Source organism: Oryx dammah, unplaced genomic scaffold, assembly GCF_014754425.2.
Source record: "Oryx dammah isolate SB20612 unplaced genomic scaffold, SCBI_Odam_1.1 HiC_scaffold_2, whole genome shotgun sequence".
Classification (NCBI taxonomy): Eukaryota; Metazoa; Chordata; class Mammalia; order Artiodactyla; family Bovidae; genus Oryx; species Oryx dammah.
The window spans coordinates 135,454,856-135,473,520 of NW_024070186.1; the positions used below are offsets into that span (position 1 = coordinate 135,454,856).

At 34.3% G+C, this 18,665-nt stretch overlaps 1 protein-coding gene across 3 annotated transcripts in view; it reads left to right on the plus strand.

Moving 5' to 3' along the window:
* The window catches only part of USP25 (ubiquitin specific peptidase 25), a 163,875-nt gene extending 148,929 nt beyond the window's left edge, over positions 1 to 14,946 (plus strand). The window contains exons 22-24 of one of the 3 annotated variants that reach the window (XM_040227290.1): positions 3,460 to 3,583; positions 7,309 to 7,504; positions 7,809 to 9,243. In XM_040227290.1, coding sequence (XP_040083224.1) covers positions 3,460 to 3,583; positions 7,309 to 7,504; positions 7,809 to 7,981 — 493 coding nt within the window. In that variant the 3' untranslated portion in view covers positions 7,982 to 9,243. Of the gene's footprint in view, positions 1 to 3,459; positions 3,584 to 7,308; positions 7,505 to 7,808 lie in introns of all 3 variants that reach the window. The other 2 variants (XM_040227272.1, XM_040227280.1) reach the window with 2 other exon arrangements.
* The last annotated feature ends 3,719 nt before the right edge of the window (positions 14,947 to 18,665 follow it).

Consider the following 18,665-nt stretch of genomic DNA (forward strand, 5'->3'; position numbering starts at 1 on the left):
AGCAACTTTCATGTTCACTTTCAAAGCAGCTGGTAACCAGCAAATGGAACTCTTTGTATTCTCCAACATCCACCTTCCTGTCACTAGCCTTTTTCCTGTTCTTTCTGAGTTTAATCTTGATTGCAAATTAGCAAATGTTTCTAATGTGTCCCTTTTCCCAAAATTCCAGGTACTGTAAAAATTATATCTTTAGAAAAGTGATCTCTTGTCTTCTAAATATTGCAGCTGTAAATATTTTAGATTGCTTCTCATACAAATTACATGTGATTTTAAAGGAATTTCTACTTACCAAATTGTTATTGTTACTGAGAAGAAAGGCTGCATATTGATTTATTGAGCACTATAGATTACTAACTAATTGCATTTATTTATTATCCACATATTTAATTCATATCCTTTAACATTAATTTACTTGACTAGGGATTTTTTAAGTGCCATGTTTAAAATGCACTGTAATATTGCCACCAAGTAAAAAGAATATTGATTTTTTTTCTTTCCTTTTTTATACACTAGAAGTAGTAATGCTATTTTTTTAAATGCCAGCATGGAGTATTACTTCTAGAACTATGCTATACAAGATGGTGGCTAAGGAGCCATGTAGGACAATTTAATTTAATTAAAATTTTTAAAGCTTTTCAGTTTCTCAGTCATACTAGCCACATTTCTGATGTCCAGTAGTCACATGTGACTAATGGCTGCTGTTTTGGCCAGCACAGACACACCACTTCCATTACTGCAGGAAGTTCTGTTGAACAGTGCCACTCTGTTCATTGGACAAGCACAATGCCATCAAAATCTTAAAAGTTAACACGTAAAAGTAGAAAAGTAAAAAGTAATATTAATACTTGGAGACAAATTATTGAAGTCCTAGTGATTGTGTACTTTTAAGATAATTCACTTTGGTCAGCTGAAGTAGAAAATATTTTGATCAATAGCTCTCTTTTATAAAATCATATTTTGGCCAACATTATATTTCTTTAATAGGAATATTCTAATTTGCTTTAGGATTTTAGAGATTAAGGTGTCTAAGAAAAATATGAATATGCCCTTAAAATAAAATAGAGTGTGTAAAAGGCTTTTGCATTTAACAGATAAAGAAACTAGGCTCCAAAGTGATACAATAACTTTGCCAAGGTCACACAGCTGACTAGGGAGAGAAAAATTGAAATAAAGGCCTCTGTGTTCTTATATTATTTAATGAAATAAGAAAAGGACAAAGTGTATTCATTATCTCAGTAAGAACTAAAAAGATGAAACTTTTTTCTTTGCTCTCGGCATCACTTGTGTATTAGCTTTTCTGAGCTAGCATTTGTTAAAGGACTTTAAATAAATTGTGTTTAAATTTCATAATTTACTTAATCTTAAATATATTCTTATTGGTAAAATGAATATTCTTATCATGGCAAATGTTTATTATTAAATTGGAAATATCAGTTAGGAAATTAGTGATTGTAGAAAATAATATTTATGGAATTTTGTAAAAAGAAATGTTAATTATACCACAAATGTAGCAGTTACCGTAACTAGCAGTATATAAGATGTTGGCAAAATGCTCTGTCAAACTTTTTTTAATGAAAACATAGCACTTGAAAGCCATAAATTAAATATTTATTAATGGGCTAGTGTTACTTCTCTGAGTAGTGAAATAAAATCATGTTTTCAGGAGCCATAATTTTACAGCAGTAAAAATGAAAGTTAAAGAGAATCTACCAGGCTACATAGTCTTATTTTATCTTAAATAAGATTTTGGTAACTGGACTGCTGAATTTTATTCTAATTTACTTGAAATGGAAGCACTTTAAAGGCTGATAAAATGTGGAACATTCTGTGTACTTCACTAGAAAATTGGAATAAGTTCATGGTTTCAGAGCTATTCTCAGAGAGATGACTCAGGTCTAGAATGCCAGATATGGATGCCATTCCAGGGAGACCTTTCAACTGGGAACTTAATGTCTGTAAAAGGAAAGGTAGATGTGCCAGCAGACTAATTCAACTTAGTGGCACAAGACAGCATTTAATACTATTGTCACTCTATAAACAAAAAAATCTTTAGCTGAGACTATACCCGTATTATTTCAAAATAAGATTTCATGCCCTAAATTCAAGCAAAAACAAATCCCTGGGAAAAGCTGTTTTGAAAAAGTATTTAAAAGAACATATATTTAATGAAGAATGAAGTAGTTTAATGAAGTAGTTTCAGATGTATAATTTGATTTGTCATGAATGAGCATGTTTATTTCCCTATAATTCTACATTTAACATTTGGACTGTATAATTGACTTGTTTGAGCACCTGAAATTAACAAACAGTAACAGTGATGGGCAGTATTACTTAAAGAGTTATAAAATATTGTTTCTGTACAGCATTTCACTTCTTAGGATGTTGCATTTTTCAGAATTTGTAAGATATGCTGTGAGTAGAAAAATTGGCTTATAGGCGATATCTTAAAACTTCTTTCATATTGCAGTTATATAGATATATTGTTGTTGTTTTAGTCACTAAGTCAAGTCCGACTCATTCATGACACTGTGAACTGTAGCCCACCAGGCTCCTCTGTCCATGGGAGTCCCCAGGCAAGAATACTGGAGTTAGTTGCCATGCCCGGGATCAAACCTGTGTCTCCTTATTGCAGGCAGATTCTTTACCCCTGGGCCACCAGGGAAGCCCATACAGATATATAGCTGTATATATTTGTCCTACAGCATGTTAGAGGAGGGATAATCATTTTAGAGACAAATATAATACTGATATATTTGTGTCATATTCCCTTTTTAAAACTTAGTTTGAACTTCATAACGTCTAGAGTTATAGCAATATTAAATATTAAACAAAGGCCTGACCCTGTCTGCCTTTTATGTTAGTGTTTGTACCCCAGTAGATTTCCCAGATTTGGAAGCATTGTCTCCCTTTCTACTTCACCCAGCCCCTTTGGATATTCTACTCTCTGTTAATTTTTCTCAATGACTGGAACTGTGCCCTCACATAGGGAAGAAAAAAACAAAGTGACGAACAGTAGTCATTTAATTAATCAAATGATGTTTGTGATAGCAAAGTAACCTGATCAGTCCCTCAAACAAAATGTCATGGCGTTGCTAAAAAAGTAGACTGTTGACTTTCACATCAGTGTTAATTTTGAATCTAAATGGAAAGAATTAGCAAAGAAGACAGAAGGAACTCTCTGAATTACTCAGTTTGGCCTTTTTCCCCCAGTTTTTTCTAACTTTCTAGCTCAATGTTTTTTTTGTTTTTTTTTCTTTGTTTTAGTTTTAAAACAACTGTCTACTAGCTTCATATGCAGCTGTTGCTCCAGAGATACTCTCAGGCAATACAATGTATCATTAGATGTTTTATTTTAATGTTGATCAGGATAATCAAAATGTAAATGTATACTTAAAATGTTTTGTAGTTACCTTTCTTTTACAAAAATAAAATACTAATGCTGTACTTCTGTTTTTTAAGTTATATAGATTCCTTGCTGTTCCTTATCTGTGCTTATCAGAATAACAAAGAACTGTTGTCCAAAGGCCCATACAGAGGACATGATGAAGAACTGATATCACATTACAGAAGAGAATGTTTACTAGTAAGTTGAAGGCACACGGTGTGTGTTTACCCTACCATACTGGTTTACATTGGGCAATTTTTTAGACTAATGTAAATGACTATAAATTCTGATATGGTAATTGTCATGATGATGTCTGTCTTCTGAGTCTACTTCCTTGAGGTGGGAGACTATACTCAGTTCTTTATCCCTTCTTCTTTAAGAATCTTAAGTTTTACAGATGATAAATAAGAAATGTTCTTAAAATGAGATCAGAATAATTGATTTTTATATCTAGATTTCTTCTCATTCTACCATTCCCTTTTTTTATGCAGAAGAGGTGCTAAATGGTATGATAAATTATTATTATTATTCCAGAAAAAGTATAGATTTTTCTGAGTTTTTATAAAGAGTATATTTGGTGTACATAATGTTAAATAATTCATTGTAATATGAAGTTTTTTTCCATTTGGTCATTGAAAATTTTTCCTCAAGTATTTTTACTGTGTATGTGCTTAAATATTATAGTTATGAACTTAAATATTTTCAGCAGTTCTTTTTCCCCACCAGTTTACTTTCTGGATATCTGGAATATTTTGTTAATGTTTCTTGACTTTGCTTATCTTTAAGTGTAAAACCACAAATTCCATCTTTATACTTTTTATGATTGGATTTCATTTAGCTATTAACATGACTATAGATTGTGAACCTCTAAGTCATGTTTTTTTTTTCTATAAAATACATAAAGGTATGCAAGAGTATATCATTTTTGAGCCAATATAGGTTACTTGGTTTACATGTACTTTAAAAAGACTTTCAGTAGGTGTACTGCTGAAATGTTTTCTTTCAGTAGAACTGCAGAGTATATGTTAATTGTAGTCTGCATTATGTCTTCAGAATTTTTGAATGGCAAGAGTAGAAGCTTGTGATTTTGTTATTTTTCTCTTAGCTGATTTTATTGCATTTGAGTATATTTTAAGACTTTAATTATTGATGGTTTGTATCCATCAAGAATGGTATTCTTAATTTGTTGTTCTTTAGTCATTAAGTCATGTCTGACCCTCTTGTGACCCCATGGACTGTAGCCCGCCAGGCTTCCCTGTCCATGGAATTCTCCAGGCAAGAATACTTGAGTGTGTTGCCATTTCCTTCTCCAGGGTATCTTCCCGACCCAGGGATCAAACCTGCATTTCCTGCACTGGCAGGCAGATTCTTTACCTCTGAGCCACCAGGGAATCCCATTCTTAATATGGTCAGTTTCAAAAGGTTTTTAATCAATGCCCAAGAAGGAAGATCTGAATTATATTCAGGTTCATAATCCATGCATTGAATGAATCAAAGCACTTGTTAATGTAAAACTTTGCAGTGTTGGAATATTGAAATGTATTGATAAACCTATTTTAAACATAAACACAACTAAAATACTGTCCACCATTATGGTAGACAGTGTTTATATTATGGTAAACAGTGTTTATCATTTTATGTTAGTAAGCCAGCCACATTTATTGTTTCACATAGGAATTTAAATGAAGCTTCAAGAGAATTTTAGTGTTCCTTTTAGGTGTTTTCTTTTTTCCTTTTTTAGGTTTTATTTTTTTTTAATATTGAGAATTTACTGAGTATCAGATTCTGAGGGATGCAAAGATAAGAGCCCTTATTATATCCTAAGAGAATTCAGTCTGGTGAGAGATGTATGCAAGTAATTTTTATATTTCAGAGTAAGTATTGTTATGAGAAATATGCAACATAGTATGTTTGGAATTGTTGGAGAGAAGCTTAAGAAATAAGATAAACACTGATCTGTATACTGATGGATAAATAGGCATTTTGTACCTTTTAGAGAAGGGGCAAGAAATTCTAGACAAAGGAATATCGTATGAAAAGACATGGAGAGTGTACAACAGAAAATGAAGATAAGTCTGTTGTGGCTTAGTTATGAGGAACAAGTTTAGGTGGAAGTGATGAAGCCAACAGTGTTTATTGATGTCAAACTGTGTAGAAGCTTATGCATCATTCTCATGAGTTGGTTGTAAAGTTGGAATAAATTGGGCATAATCAGTTTTGTTTTTAGAAAATAATTCTGGTAGTAGTATACTTGAATATGGACTGGAATGGAGTAAAGATTGAAACAAAGAACCCTAGAAAAGATAGACAGGGAAAAGAGGAAGAGTCTCATCTAAGAGGTACAGTATGAAAGAGAAGTTATGTAAATAGTAAAGGAGATGATCGGTAACGATGAGATGAGTGGGAAGAAGGAAGTAGAGGCATTAAAGCCTCATGACTTACTAGTTCTCTTCTGTCTTTGGCTTTGGGGACTCTGAAAAGGATGAATAGGCTGGCTTTGGACATAACTGTGCTTAAGTTGTTTCTAGGATCTGTTTTGATTTAGTGAACATGACATCAAATTCAGAATAATAATTTCTTTGAATGCAAATTATAAAAAATTACACTATATACTTAAAGGCTTATCTCATTTAATCCTCTTAGCCACTATGTGAGGAAGGTTATATAGTATGCCATTTTTCATATAAAGAAGCTGAAGCCGGGAAATTAGTTGTTTGCTGACTGTTAATTACTTAGTGGCTGAATTGGACTTTTAGCATAAGCTTTCTACAAAGTCAAGATGAATTACACAAGAATGTCGTAAACCTAAGAAGTAATATGATTTTTATAATTTAAATTATTTTTAAAATATGAAGATTATTTAAAAATCATACTCTTCATTCTGTAAACGTGAGATTTCAGACATAAACGTCTTATGAGCAGGTGGGAGGGAGGCTCATGATGGAGGGGGATATATGTATTCTTATAGCTGATTCATATTCACAACATTGTTAGAGCAGTTATCCTCCAATTTAAAAAAATGTTTTAAGTCTTATTATACCTGTATCTTTTTTCTATCTCCCATGTCTGTATTTCTTATCTCATGGATTTCTTACTTCTATTTAATTAGATGTCAGCATGCTTGGCCTCTGCTCCCTCCTGCCACTTGTTTTTATAAATGAAGTTTTACTGAAACATAGCCCTGCCCATTCATTTACATACAACTGTCTTGATGCAACAATATTAACGTCATTGCAACAAAGACTATATAGCCCTCAGAGGCTAAAATATTCCCTGTCTTGTCCTTTACAGAGAAAATGTTACTGATCCCTGTATTGTATCAGATTGTGAGCTCCATGAGAGTTTTCTTATTAATCATTTGGGTACCCCTGCAACTAAAACAGTTTCTGGTACATGGCATGTACTGAGTAAGAATTTTTTTAAGAAATGAATGATTTAATTTATTACCTCTATATTTTTGTATCAAGAAATATAACAGTCCCTGTTCAGTTGACATTTATGGAAAAGATGAGTTTTTCAAAATTAGTATGGAATCTGAGTTTCTTTGCTTTTAAAATTACTTTGAGTGCTTATCATATTTTAAAATTGGGATAATTCACCTCTGGACAGTTAATTTAAAAATGGTTCCTATAGTGATGATCAAAGTAAAATAAACTGAATATGAACTTTAAAACCATGACAACAGTCTTTCTTTCTTTCTTTTTTGCTCTTGTTTCTATTGTAACATGCAAATCCTTTTCTAGGAAACTTTTCTCCCTCAATAAGCTGAAGTTGCTTTTTCTGATTTCCATTTGTTCTATTACTGTTTGCAAACATGCCTATTATGCTGCCTTCATTATTGTGAGACATTTTTACTTAATTGAAAAAGGAAACAAACCTGTTTTTTTTTTTTTTCCTCTCTCTCTCTCTCTCATTGCATTAAGAAATTAAATGAGCAAGCTGCAGAACTGTTTGAATCTGGAGAGGATAGAGAAGTAAACAATGGTCTGATTATCATGAATGAATTTATTGTCCCATTTTTGCCCCTGTTATTGGTGGATGAAATGGAAGAGAAAGACATACTTGCTGTGGAAGATATGAGAAATCGATGGTGTTCCTATCTTGGACAAGAGATGGAATGTAAGTTGAAACAATGCTAGTGGATTCCTGAGTTCTTGGGATTAAAAGGTGTTAGAATTAGATGTTAATTATTATCATTTTCATATTATGTGACATTGTTACATTCATATTTTTTTTCTTATTTACAAACTAAGCTGTACATACTGCTGTTGCCATTCATGCTTTACTTCTTCCTCCTAAATGGCAATGATTTTGCATGCTTTGAAACAAAATATCAGCTGCCTACTCTGAATTAATAAATCTTGTTGAAGATAATTTTTCTCCCTGTCAGTTTTTAGTTATATCTGATTGTTTGTATTTGCAGCAAACCTCCAAGAGAAGCTGACAGATTTTCTGCCAAAGCTGCTCGATTGTTCTACGGAGGTTAAAGGTTTCCATGAGCCACCTAAGTTACCTCCGTACTCCACACATGAACTCTGTGAGCGATTTACCCGAATCATGCTGTCCCTCAGTCGAACTCCTGCTGATGGAAGATAAACTGCACATACTCTCCCTGAACACACTGTATAAACATTTTTTTAGTTCTTAGCCCTTGCCTTCCTGTCACAGGGTTTGCTTGTTGCTGCTATAATTTTTAACTTTTATTTTAATAACTGCAAAAAACAAATTGACTCTACAGACTTTAGCCAGACTGCAAACAATAAAGCTGAGAATCGCATGGCGCTCAAACTTTGTTTTAACCAGAACTGATGTATGATTACCAATCCGATTGATTTTATTATGGCAAAACCATGCCTTTGCCACTTTTCTGTTACAGTATTACTTTGCCTTTATCTTTTCTTGATCTACAACTTTCCATTCAGTCTGGATCCTCCGTGACTATAGCCATTTAAGTGTTCAGCACTGTGTACAATACATAATATTTGGTAGCTTGTAAATGAAATTAAAGAATAAAGTTTTATTTATGGCTACCTATGTGTTTGTAAGCAGGTATATTATATATTAGTGTATTTTTTTAGTTATATAAATGAATTTTTTCCTGGGGATTGTTTATGGGTGATTAACAAATTAATACAGACTTTTAATTTTGCTCTAGTGTTAGCACATTAGAAATTTACTGAGTATTTGATACTTAATATTATATTTTTGACTAAGTTGTTATACTTAGTATGGCACCTAAACCTGTTTTGAATTCAAATCAGGTTTTAACTGAAGTGAGTAGCTGATACTTAAGTCAACCACACTGAAACTTTTAACCTTTTCTTAGATTAACCTTTAATTTTTTTTAATGTATTATACATATAATATAGCAAAGTGATTATTTCAAGAGATACCAGAAAAAAAGTACTTGAATAAGGGCTATTTAATAGTGAAACTTATGAGAACTATGTATATGTATATATTTTATATATATATATATACACACACACACATACATACACACATACACACACATTCTTCATAATGGAGGACGGTGTTTGCATTATATAATCATTCTATTTTTGTAAATTGTATACTACTTTAATTGCAAATGTTCTCTACTAATCAATGCTGTGAAATGGAAGTTGATATTGTTGAACTAGAAATTATATGAGTATCTTCCCTGCGTTTATTTACTTCCTTTTCAAAAAGGGAAAAAACTGTAGAACATTTTATAGGTGGAACTGCTATTTAAGACTAATGAAGTAATATTGTGAATGAAATCCAATGCTTTAAAGGTAATCATGCTACCAACAACCTATTTTTGAATTTATAAAAATTTCTTTATAAATGATACTTTGTCAGCATAGTAAAATATATCATTATACTATGTGTATGTTTGTTACAGCGTCGCCAAAACTAGTGCTTTTTATAAGTGCCTCTCATAAAAGATCTGGATGGAGGAAGAACAAGAAAATATTAAGCTATTATATAATACTCCTTACAAAGGTATCAATGTACTGCTAAGGTATTAGTGATAAATTGCTATTTCTTTGTAAAGTTAGATTTTGTATATTATAGCCATCAGAATGTGTTTTGGTTTAGATTTTAAATTCTCTACTTAGCAGAATTAGTATTCTGCATTGATTTTCAAGTCCTGTTGAAAGTTTAGAAACTTCATGTGTATCATCAAAGCATTTATAAAGTATCTTTAGCATTTTATGATATTCTACCATAACAGTAAAGTTGTTTGTGTATAATTGACTACTGAGACACAATCTGCTAAACACCATATGGAAATTACTTCTTTTATAAGGCACATCCAGGTAAGTATTATATTTACTCTGTAGTTAAAGCCAGTTTATTCATTCCTAATTATGAATCTGAAGTTCTTCTTTTAAAAAGTGACCTTTTTTAAGACCTGAGGAAGCAACTCATTTTTGTATCAGCTTTTAATCTAATGGTTTAGGTCAGTGAAGTTTTCTTACATTATGTACTGGATTAAATATAACTTAGGGCTAGTAAGTTAAAAATCAAAACCTCATAAAACTATTGTCCATGGCAGATTTCACTTTGACTTAATGACTCATTTTGATTACTGTAGTACTCCTTTCCCAGTCCCTGAAAATTACATTTTGTAAAAATTTAAGGTAGAATTCAAATGGAAGTTAAGACTTGGAGGAACTTATAAGATTGTGTATAAGGAGACCATAGCCACCAGTGAGCCTGAAAGCCTGTAATTCTTTTCAGATTCGTTAAAATACAATGCACTAACTACACTAAATAACTACTTCTCAAAATGTCTCCAGACCAGCAGATTCAGCATCATCTGGGGACATGTTAGAATTGAAAATTCTTGAGCCCCACATCAGAACTACTGATTTAACACATGTTAAGCTTGAAGAGTTAACAAGTTTCAACAAGTCCTTCAGAAGATTCTGCTATCTGCTGAAGTTTGAGAACCACAGTACTAAATAATCCCTAGCATCTTTTTGAACCCTTGTTTATTGGAAACTTCATTGTTTCTCTCACTGACACTTTCAAAGAAGTAACTAAAAATCCTTTTCCTTAGTTTTAGATTTACTAAGACTAAGGTGGATTCTCTCCTGTGTCTAATTCTCTAGAAGTTCAGTGTCTTTGTGATTCAGAATCGTTGACTGTGACCTCTGAGTCCTATTGTCATCCTCCAAAAGTAAAATCCCACAGGATACTTGGGAAGAGTGAGTAGGGCAACTTTGTGTAATTCTTTCTTTTAGATTTTTCATTGGTATGCAGATAAAAGTAAGAGTCATGACTGAGGGAACGATGTACACAGTTGAATACACACAGACACACGCACCAGAATTTCGGATTCCCTATTTATTCCACGCACAGTTCTTCTCACACCTTCACTACCGTCCTTGAACCTCCCATTCGACACTGCTCCAGTAAAATAGGATCTTAATTTACCAAGAAAGTTAAGGAGCTTGGGTATGACCCCCTCCAATTTTTCACCCCCATACTTGTAAATTTACACTTAATTGTTAACCAGGTTGTGATAAGGAATAGACATTATTGATAAGCCAATGTTACAAGGAAAGTATAAGTAAAATGTATGAAATGAGTTTATAAATTTAATTAAAAGTACATTCATTACATGGGGGACATATTTGCTCTTTAACAGAATTAGAAAACTCACTTTTTTTGCTTTGTATTAGCCCAAAGGCTGTACGATATATTTGTCCTTTAGCGAATGGCTTTTTTTCAATAATCTGGAGCCAGTTATGTATCCTTAACCCTAGTTGTGGATCAAAAGCATGTGAGGAGCTTTCTTTACAAAAGGTGTCTAGGTCCTCTCTTATCATGTGAATTCTTAAAAGCCTTTTACGTGACAGATGTTTGAGAACATTGAGTAAATGCTTCTCCAACTTTAATCTTTCTAAGGATCACCTTTGGCCTTCCCCTCAGAGGCTGGCTGACTGAACCTGGCTAAAGTAGGGCAGAGAAACTTGCCTTCTGCATTGTTGCAAGTGACATGAAAAGGCAGGGAGTTTAAATTTTCAGATGACCCCTCAGCCATACAGCATGCCCAGTTTAGTCTGTGCTCTAGCTGAAGCTGCTCTCAAATGTTTTTCAGTCCTTAACTCGTGGACTCTCTCTTCTGCGTGGCTGGCTAAGAGTGCAGGCTCCAGAACCAGACTGCCTGGGTCTGGATTACTGTGTTGGTCTTGAGTGAACTCTTTAACTCCTCTGTGCCTAAGTTCCTTCACTATAAAATAGGATTACAATAAAAACTGCCTTATATAATTCGTTTAAAAGATGAAGTGGGTTTCTATATTAAACAAAAACTCTCAAAGTGTGAGTGTTGAGTTTATTGTCAGCCATTTTATAGTTTGTCATTGTTGGCTTCGGCTAGTAATTTTCAGAATCTCTGCCTTCCTGAGACAGGCTTCTTTGCATTCTTCTCGTTCTTTTGTTTTCTTTCTACTCAGATGTCAAGGTTTCTGTTCTTGGCCCACTTCTAACTCTTCATGCTTCCCGGACAGTCATATCAGCTAGTTTGTCTTCTTATACTGCAAATTGTCTTCTATACATGCCTCAGATTCACAAGTTTGTGTTCCTAACTGAACCTCCTTTGTACATTTTAGATCCATGTGTGTGCCCATATGTCTTCAACACAGAGACTTGGATGTTTCATGGGCACTTTAAATTCCACACATCCAAAACTGAATTCACCACTTCTTCCCAAACCTGATTCTCTTATTTTCTCTTAGAGAGTGATAACACTGATTCAGAAATAGGGAATTATTCTCAATTCTACTTTTATTTCCCCTTGATTACCAGGTGTCAACAGGTAGATTTTCACTTACACATGCACCCCTCACTACTGTCAATGAGATTTCTCATCTAATTTGGACAATTGCATTTGCCCTGAGTGGCCTGTCTTTGACCTTGCCACTTTAGTCCATCTTACATACTGTTGGCAGAATCATCTTTCAAAGTGGTTTTGCATATCCATCTTCCTTTGCTGACCTCAACTCCTTTAGAAGGAGATAGTATCTCCTGTTTTTTGTAACCCTGGTATCTGTTAAAATACCTGGCAAATTAACAAAGGTGCAGCCTGGTCCTCCAGTCACCTCAGACCGGCCTGGTTTAGCATGATAACCACTACCTACCTGCGGCTGTTTAAATTTAAGCCAAATAAAAGTAAAATTAGTTAGCCATATTTCAAATTCTCAATAGTGACATTGGCTACCTATTGGACAACACATTTTAGAACATTTCTATTATCGCAGGAAGTTTCATTGGATAGAAGTACTTCCAAGCCTTGCTGTTACGGACATCTTCAAACAACCTGTAAAATGCCAACCTAAGCAAACTGGCCTTAAGCATTTACGTCTCCTTATCTTGATCCAGCCATGAACCACTCTAATACATCTGCTCTTTAGAGAGCACCTCTACTGGGATATATCCAGTTAAAAGAGCCTACACGAGATGTTTCAACAGGGGCAATGTGGTAGAGGCACTAGAGGTAACCCAGAGAACTTAACTGCAGGATGCAGCTACTGTTCCTAGGAGTAGGAAAACAAAAGGTGAAAAGGGGGCTTCCCAGAACGTTGGAGTTCCAGAAAACGGGTCTCCATCGAGTTGGTGCTCAAACCCGAGAAGGTTCACCACCTAAGTGCTCTCTGAAAGGAGCTGAATGAAGACGAATCAGTTGAAATTATTAGGTCAGTAGTAGGATTGGCAAGCAAAGACAGAGGTAGATCTTGTTTTCCTCTTTCTGCCTTCCAACTTTTCTAATGAAGTGCAGAACCTAAAAGAAGTGCAACAAAGAGATCTGCAAAATACATTGCAAAATCCCAACCCCAACGTCACAGGTCAGCATCACCTTTTACCAAAGAGTGGAACTGGAACTGAGAGACAATAGGAATACAACCTACACCCTAGTTTCCTCTCAAAGATTTCCTTCTTATCCAAATGTTAATCACTGAAACCCTAGATATTCAGAAATGTATCTACAGACTATCTCTGGGAACTCAAGAATAAATGCACTAGTTCTGATTGAAATTTTGTTGCGCTCTCTTTTTTAACCAAATGAGACCTTTTAGTGATGCTATTTAATGCATTATTTTGTTTAAATCAGCAGTGGAAGCATGTATGAATTCATGCTCATTCACTCACATGTTTTGCTTGTGTGCCATATGGCACAGTATCTGCCAGGTAGTGTATTTATCAAACTTAGACAAAAGTAATAATCCACCAAAATTCACGTGTGTACACAAAGTTAGACACCTATGCTTAATAGAGCTTAAGACTTTTGTGTTGACTCCCTTGGACATCTTGCTATGCATGTGCACATATACGTACACACACATACAAGTGTATCTAAATGACTTCCATACAAATTTTAAAACATAATAGGTGTAGACATAGTTTCCAGAAACTGTGTCTCTTACTGCTCTACAGTATTTGATTATAAGGAAGATGTCCAATATTTATTCATGGACATACAATGTAGGCTGCTGCTTACATCTTTGTTTGTATTACTTTAATCCTTTCTGTCTTTCTGCTAAATTTGGAGATGTATAACTTCTGAGTTATGGAGTATACAGACCTAAAATTTTGAGCTAAATTGTTAAACTGTCCTTCACCAAGCCATTCCTCTACACTGCTGCCACTAGTGCATGAGAGTTTATTTCTTTACAGGATCAACAGCATAGAATTTTGTCAGTTTTTAATATTTTTCAGAGACAGCCAAAAATTTATTATATTTTTAAAATTTTTAATGAGAGTGAATATATTTCAGTATGGTAATGGCTGTTTGTACTTATGACCTTTGTGCTTTTACTTTTGGGTGTTCATGTCTATAGATTTGCAGTATCTCATTTTAGGAATCATTCTCTATTATACACTGCAATTTTTTTCATTCTGTCATTTATTTTCAGCTTGCTTATATGTTACAATTTTATGACTTAATTTTTATGTAATCTATTGCCCTACTTTAAAATTTTTGCCTTGGATATCATGTTTAGAAAGAATTTTCCTTGTTCAAGATTATAAAAATACCCATGTTCTGATATTTTTATGATTTCATTTTTTATGTCTTTAATGCAGTTGGAAATTATGAGGTAAAAATTTACAAATTTTTGCCATTATCTAATTGTCTATAAAATATTTCTTTTCCCTTACTGATCCAAAATGTAATCTCCACTAGATAATAAATTTTTATATTTGATATTTATGAACACTTTAGTTCCACTTAATGTCTTTGTCTATTCAACTACCATTACTAATTTAATGACTATTGTTTTAACATGTTTGTTTTATAACTAATATACATTTTCACAGTATCTAACATGTCACATTACTCCCCAACACAGATGCTCTTAAATACTCAATTTTCCCCAGAGTTTTCCATACTCTGATAGATAAACTAAATTATTCAATCTTTTTTAAAAAATAAAATTCCTACTAGCATTTTTATTGTAATTACATTGGCTTGCATAGATTGGCATATAGAATAATCATGGTGCATTTACAATGATGAATCTTCCTGTCCAAAACCAGTATTGTGTATCCTTTTATTAAATTCATGTATTTCAGAAGAGTTTTAAAATTATTTCTTGTCTTTAATTCTAGGTGTCTTAAAATGGTTTAATGTTTCTGTGGTGGTTACGAATGAGCTGCTTTTTCCATCTTAAAAAAAAAAAATACTTTCTAACTGAATATTACTGGTATAGAATAGCAGCTCTCAAACTTTTTGGTCTCAGGACCTCCTCACATGAAAATTATTGAGGACATAAAAGAGTTTTTGTTTGAGCAGATTATACCTGATATTTACCATTTTAGAAATTGATTTTGAAGTATATATTAATTTTTAAATGATTTAAAAAGTCAACATTTATGTTAAAATGATTTTAAGTGAAAAAGTAGCTCAATTTTAAGCCTTTTTTTTATTTTGTAGTCTGGTGAGCTTAAAATCACAAGCCTGAGGATTGAGAGTAAGTTAAGTACTAATTATAACTATCCCCACCTCTTAAAATGATTATGAAAAAAAAAGAAAATTATTATGAAAATTATGCTGTGCTCACACTTCCACACAGCACATAGGATTAACATAAAATTTTGACCAGCAAGCATGATTATTTTAAAGATAGGAATCACTTTTCAAACTGGTCATTTAATTTCTTAGAAAAAGAAGAATCATCTAACCATTTCAAACTTCAGTGTGCCTTCCCTAGTCCTGGAAATTTAACCCAATAAAAAATTGCTGTCTGATTGGATTGCACTTCCTGTAGCCCATATTTTGAAAATGTTTCCAGGAAGAAAGCATGTTCTACACTGCCCTCAAGCAATGCCACCTTGTATGTCCATTGTCCTAACACTGAAAAGAGTTGCTTCATATTTTTAAAATCCAATTTTAATGGTTATTGAGGTCAGGAAACTTATTCTGATACCAGCTGTTCTATGATGGCTAAATCACAGATGTCTATAAATCTTTTAGAAGATGATATATGGGGAGTATCTTTAAGATCTTGGAACAACAGTGGACTTCTTAACAGAAAAGGAATTAAACATGAAGGAAATATTTGATAAATTTAATAACCACATGACATTAAGAATTCTGTCAATCAAAAGATTCCCTGAAGAGCGTGAAGAGACAAGGCAATGCAGTGAAAGAAGGTATTTGCAATGTGCAAGATGGCAGTGCAGTAATAAAATTAAAGATTGGATTTGTGGCTTGGGTGAGATAATTTTGATAATATACTTTCTAAAATGTAACCAGATCATTTTTCATTAAATATATATATATATAGTTAAAGAAAAACCCAGTGACAGCGTTTTTCAACAAAATGAAGTGACAGACATTCTCATAAGCTTCAAAATACTAGTGGATGGAGCCAAACTGCATGCAGCTATTGTATTTTGCAAGACTTGACGGGTTTAGCAAATATGAGTAGGTATCAGAGTAAAAAGAAAAAAAATTCTGTACATCCTAAAACCCCCAGAAAATAAATTGCCAGTAAATATAAACAAGGCCTTGATCTAATTGGAATCTTTTGCAAATAGGTCTGAGAACAGTGGTTAAAACAGGGAGAATGCTCCATTAGCTTCAATTTGTGGATGGGTGGTACCAAGGGACATGTGTAAAAAAATTGGAGGAGACTGAGGCTATCTAAGCCTCAAGGAAGTAGAAAATGCTCAAAATCAAAATTGCTTCTGAAGGGCAAACATCTTTCTGGGGAAACTTCCAGAAAAGTCTCTGTGGCAAGAGGCAAGGTTTTCATTTAAGATGTGTGTGCTAATTCCTTCAGTTGTGTGCAACTCTATGGATCATAGCCTGCCAGGCTCCTCTGCCCGTGGGATTTTCCAGGCAAGAATATTGGAGTGGGTTGCCATGCCCTCCTCCAGGGGCTCTTCCTGATCCAGGGATCGAATCCAAGTCTCTTAGGGAGGCAAGTTCCTTACCACAAGTGCCACCTGGGAAGGTAATTTAAGATAGTTTTAGTTTTCTTGTCCATTACCCAGATTTTGAGATAGGAATTTAATGCTCTGAGATCATCATTTTCTTTCTTCAGATTCTTCAGTATGCTTTGATGTAACGAATCAATCCCTTGATATAACAAGTTTTCAGCAAAATACAGCAGCAGCTACTGAGTCACTCCTTCCACAGGTGACTTCATATGATAATCTAAGTCACAGTGTTAACCACTGCAGTCCATGGACTACCAGCATCCTCTTTATGACAGACAACATCAATCCATTTTAATCTAATCAAATTGAAGATAAAGATAGATTGCTCAAGATTCAGTTACTCTGGAGCCTCTTGATACCAATAACTACATTTATGTTAAATGAGGGAAGCAGAACTATGAGTTGTGAGATAAGATACTCATAATAATTAAAACACAATTACAAGAGGAGCTGGAAGGTGACAGTCTAGGACAGAAGTTGGCAAATCAGAGGAGGTGTCACTGACCAGTAAACCTAGAAAGCCAAGTATGACCAGCTGCTGAAATGGAGCTCTGAAGAGAATGCTCCCAGGTCTACAAAAAGGTATGTTGTTCAGTCGCTCAGTCATGTCCAACTCTGCACCCCCATGGACTTCAGCATGCCAGGCTTCCCTGTCCTTCACCATCTCCCAGATTTTGCTCAAACTCATGTCCATTGAGTCGGTGATGCCATCCAACAGTCTCACCCTCTGTTGTCCCCTTCCCCTTCTTCCTTCAATCTTTCCCAGCATCAAGATCTTTTCCAGTGAGTCAGATCTTCACATCAAGTGGCCAAAGTTTTGGAGCTCAGCTTCAGCATCAATCCTTCCAATGAATTTTCAGGGTTGATTTCCTTTAGGATTGACTGGTTTGATTTCCTTGTAGTCCAAGGGACAAGAACCTCTCCAACACCACGGTTTGAAAGCATCAATTTTTCAGTGTTCAGCCTTCTTCAGGGTCCAGCTCTCACATCCATACATGACTACTGGAAAAATCATAGCTTTCATTTTATGGACCTTTGTTAGCAAAGCAATATTTCTGCTTTTTAACAGAAGGTATACCCTGTATACAACTCTGCCATGATGATGGGCCTGAAGCAACTTACGGTCACAGAGTTGGCAGTTGAAGAACAAGCTGGGATGGGGTGGAGAACAGGTGCAAGTTGGAACCTGTCGGCACCTCTCTGTATCAATCAGCACATCTAGTAGCCTTCAGAGAACAAAGGCTCATTCACTTCTATTAATACTTTCCTAGTCTTGCAATTCTTTTGTCCATGCTAACTAGCAACCACTCAGGAAGGATTTTAGGAAATGGACTTTCAGAGTTGTAGAGTTCAGGCTATGACGAAGACATAACCCCAGAGAAAAACATAACCACAGAGAAAAATTATATATATATATATATATGTATAGTTGTTTATATATATATATATATATATATATAGTTGTTGTTATTTAGTCACTAAGTTGTGTCTGACTCTTTGCAACCCCATGGACTGTAGCCCACCAGGCTCTTCTGTCCATGAAATTTCCCAGGCAAGATTCCTGGAGTCAACTGCCATTTCCTTCTCCAGGGGATCTTCCTGACCCAGGGATCAAACCTGTGTCTCCTAGTTGGCAGGCAGATTCTTTACCACTGAGCCACCTGGGAAGCCCTGTTACATAATTGTATGTGTATATATTATGTATTATATATATGTCTATGTGTGCTAAGTCATTTCAATTGAATCTGACTGTGCAACCCTATGGACTGTAGTCTGCCAGGCTTCTCTGTCCATGGGATTCTCCAGGTTAGAATACTGAAGTGGGTGGCCATACCCTCCTCCA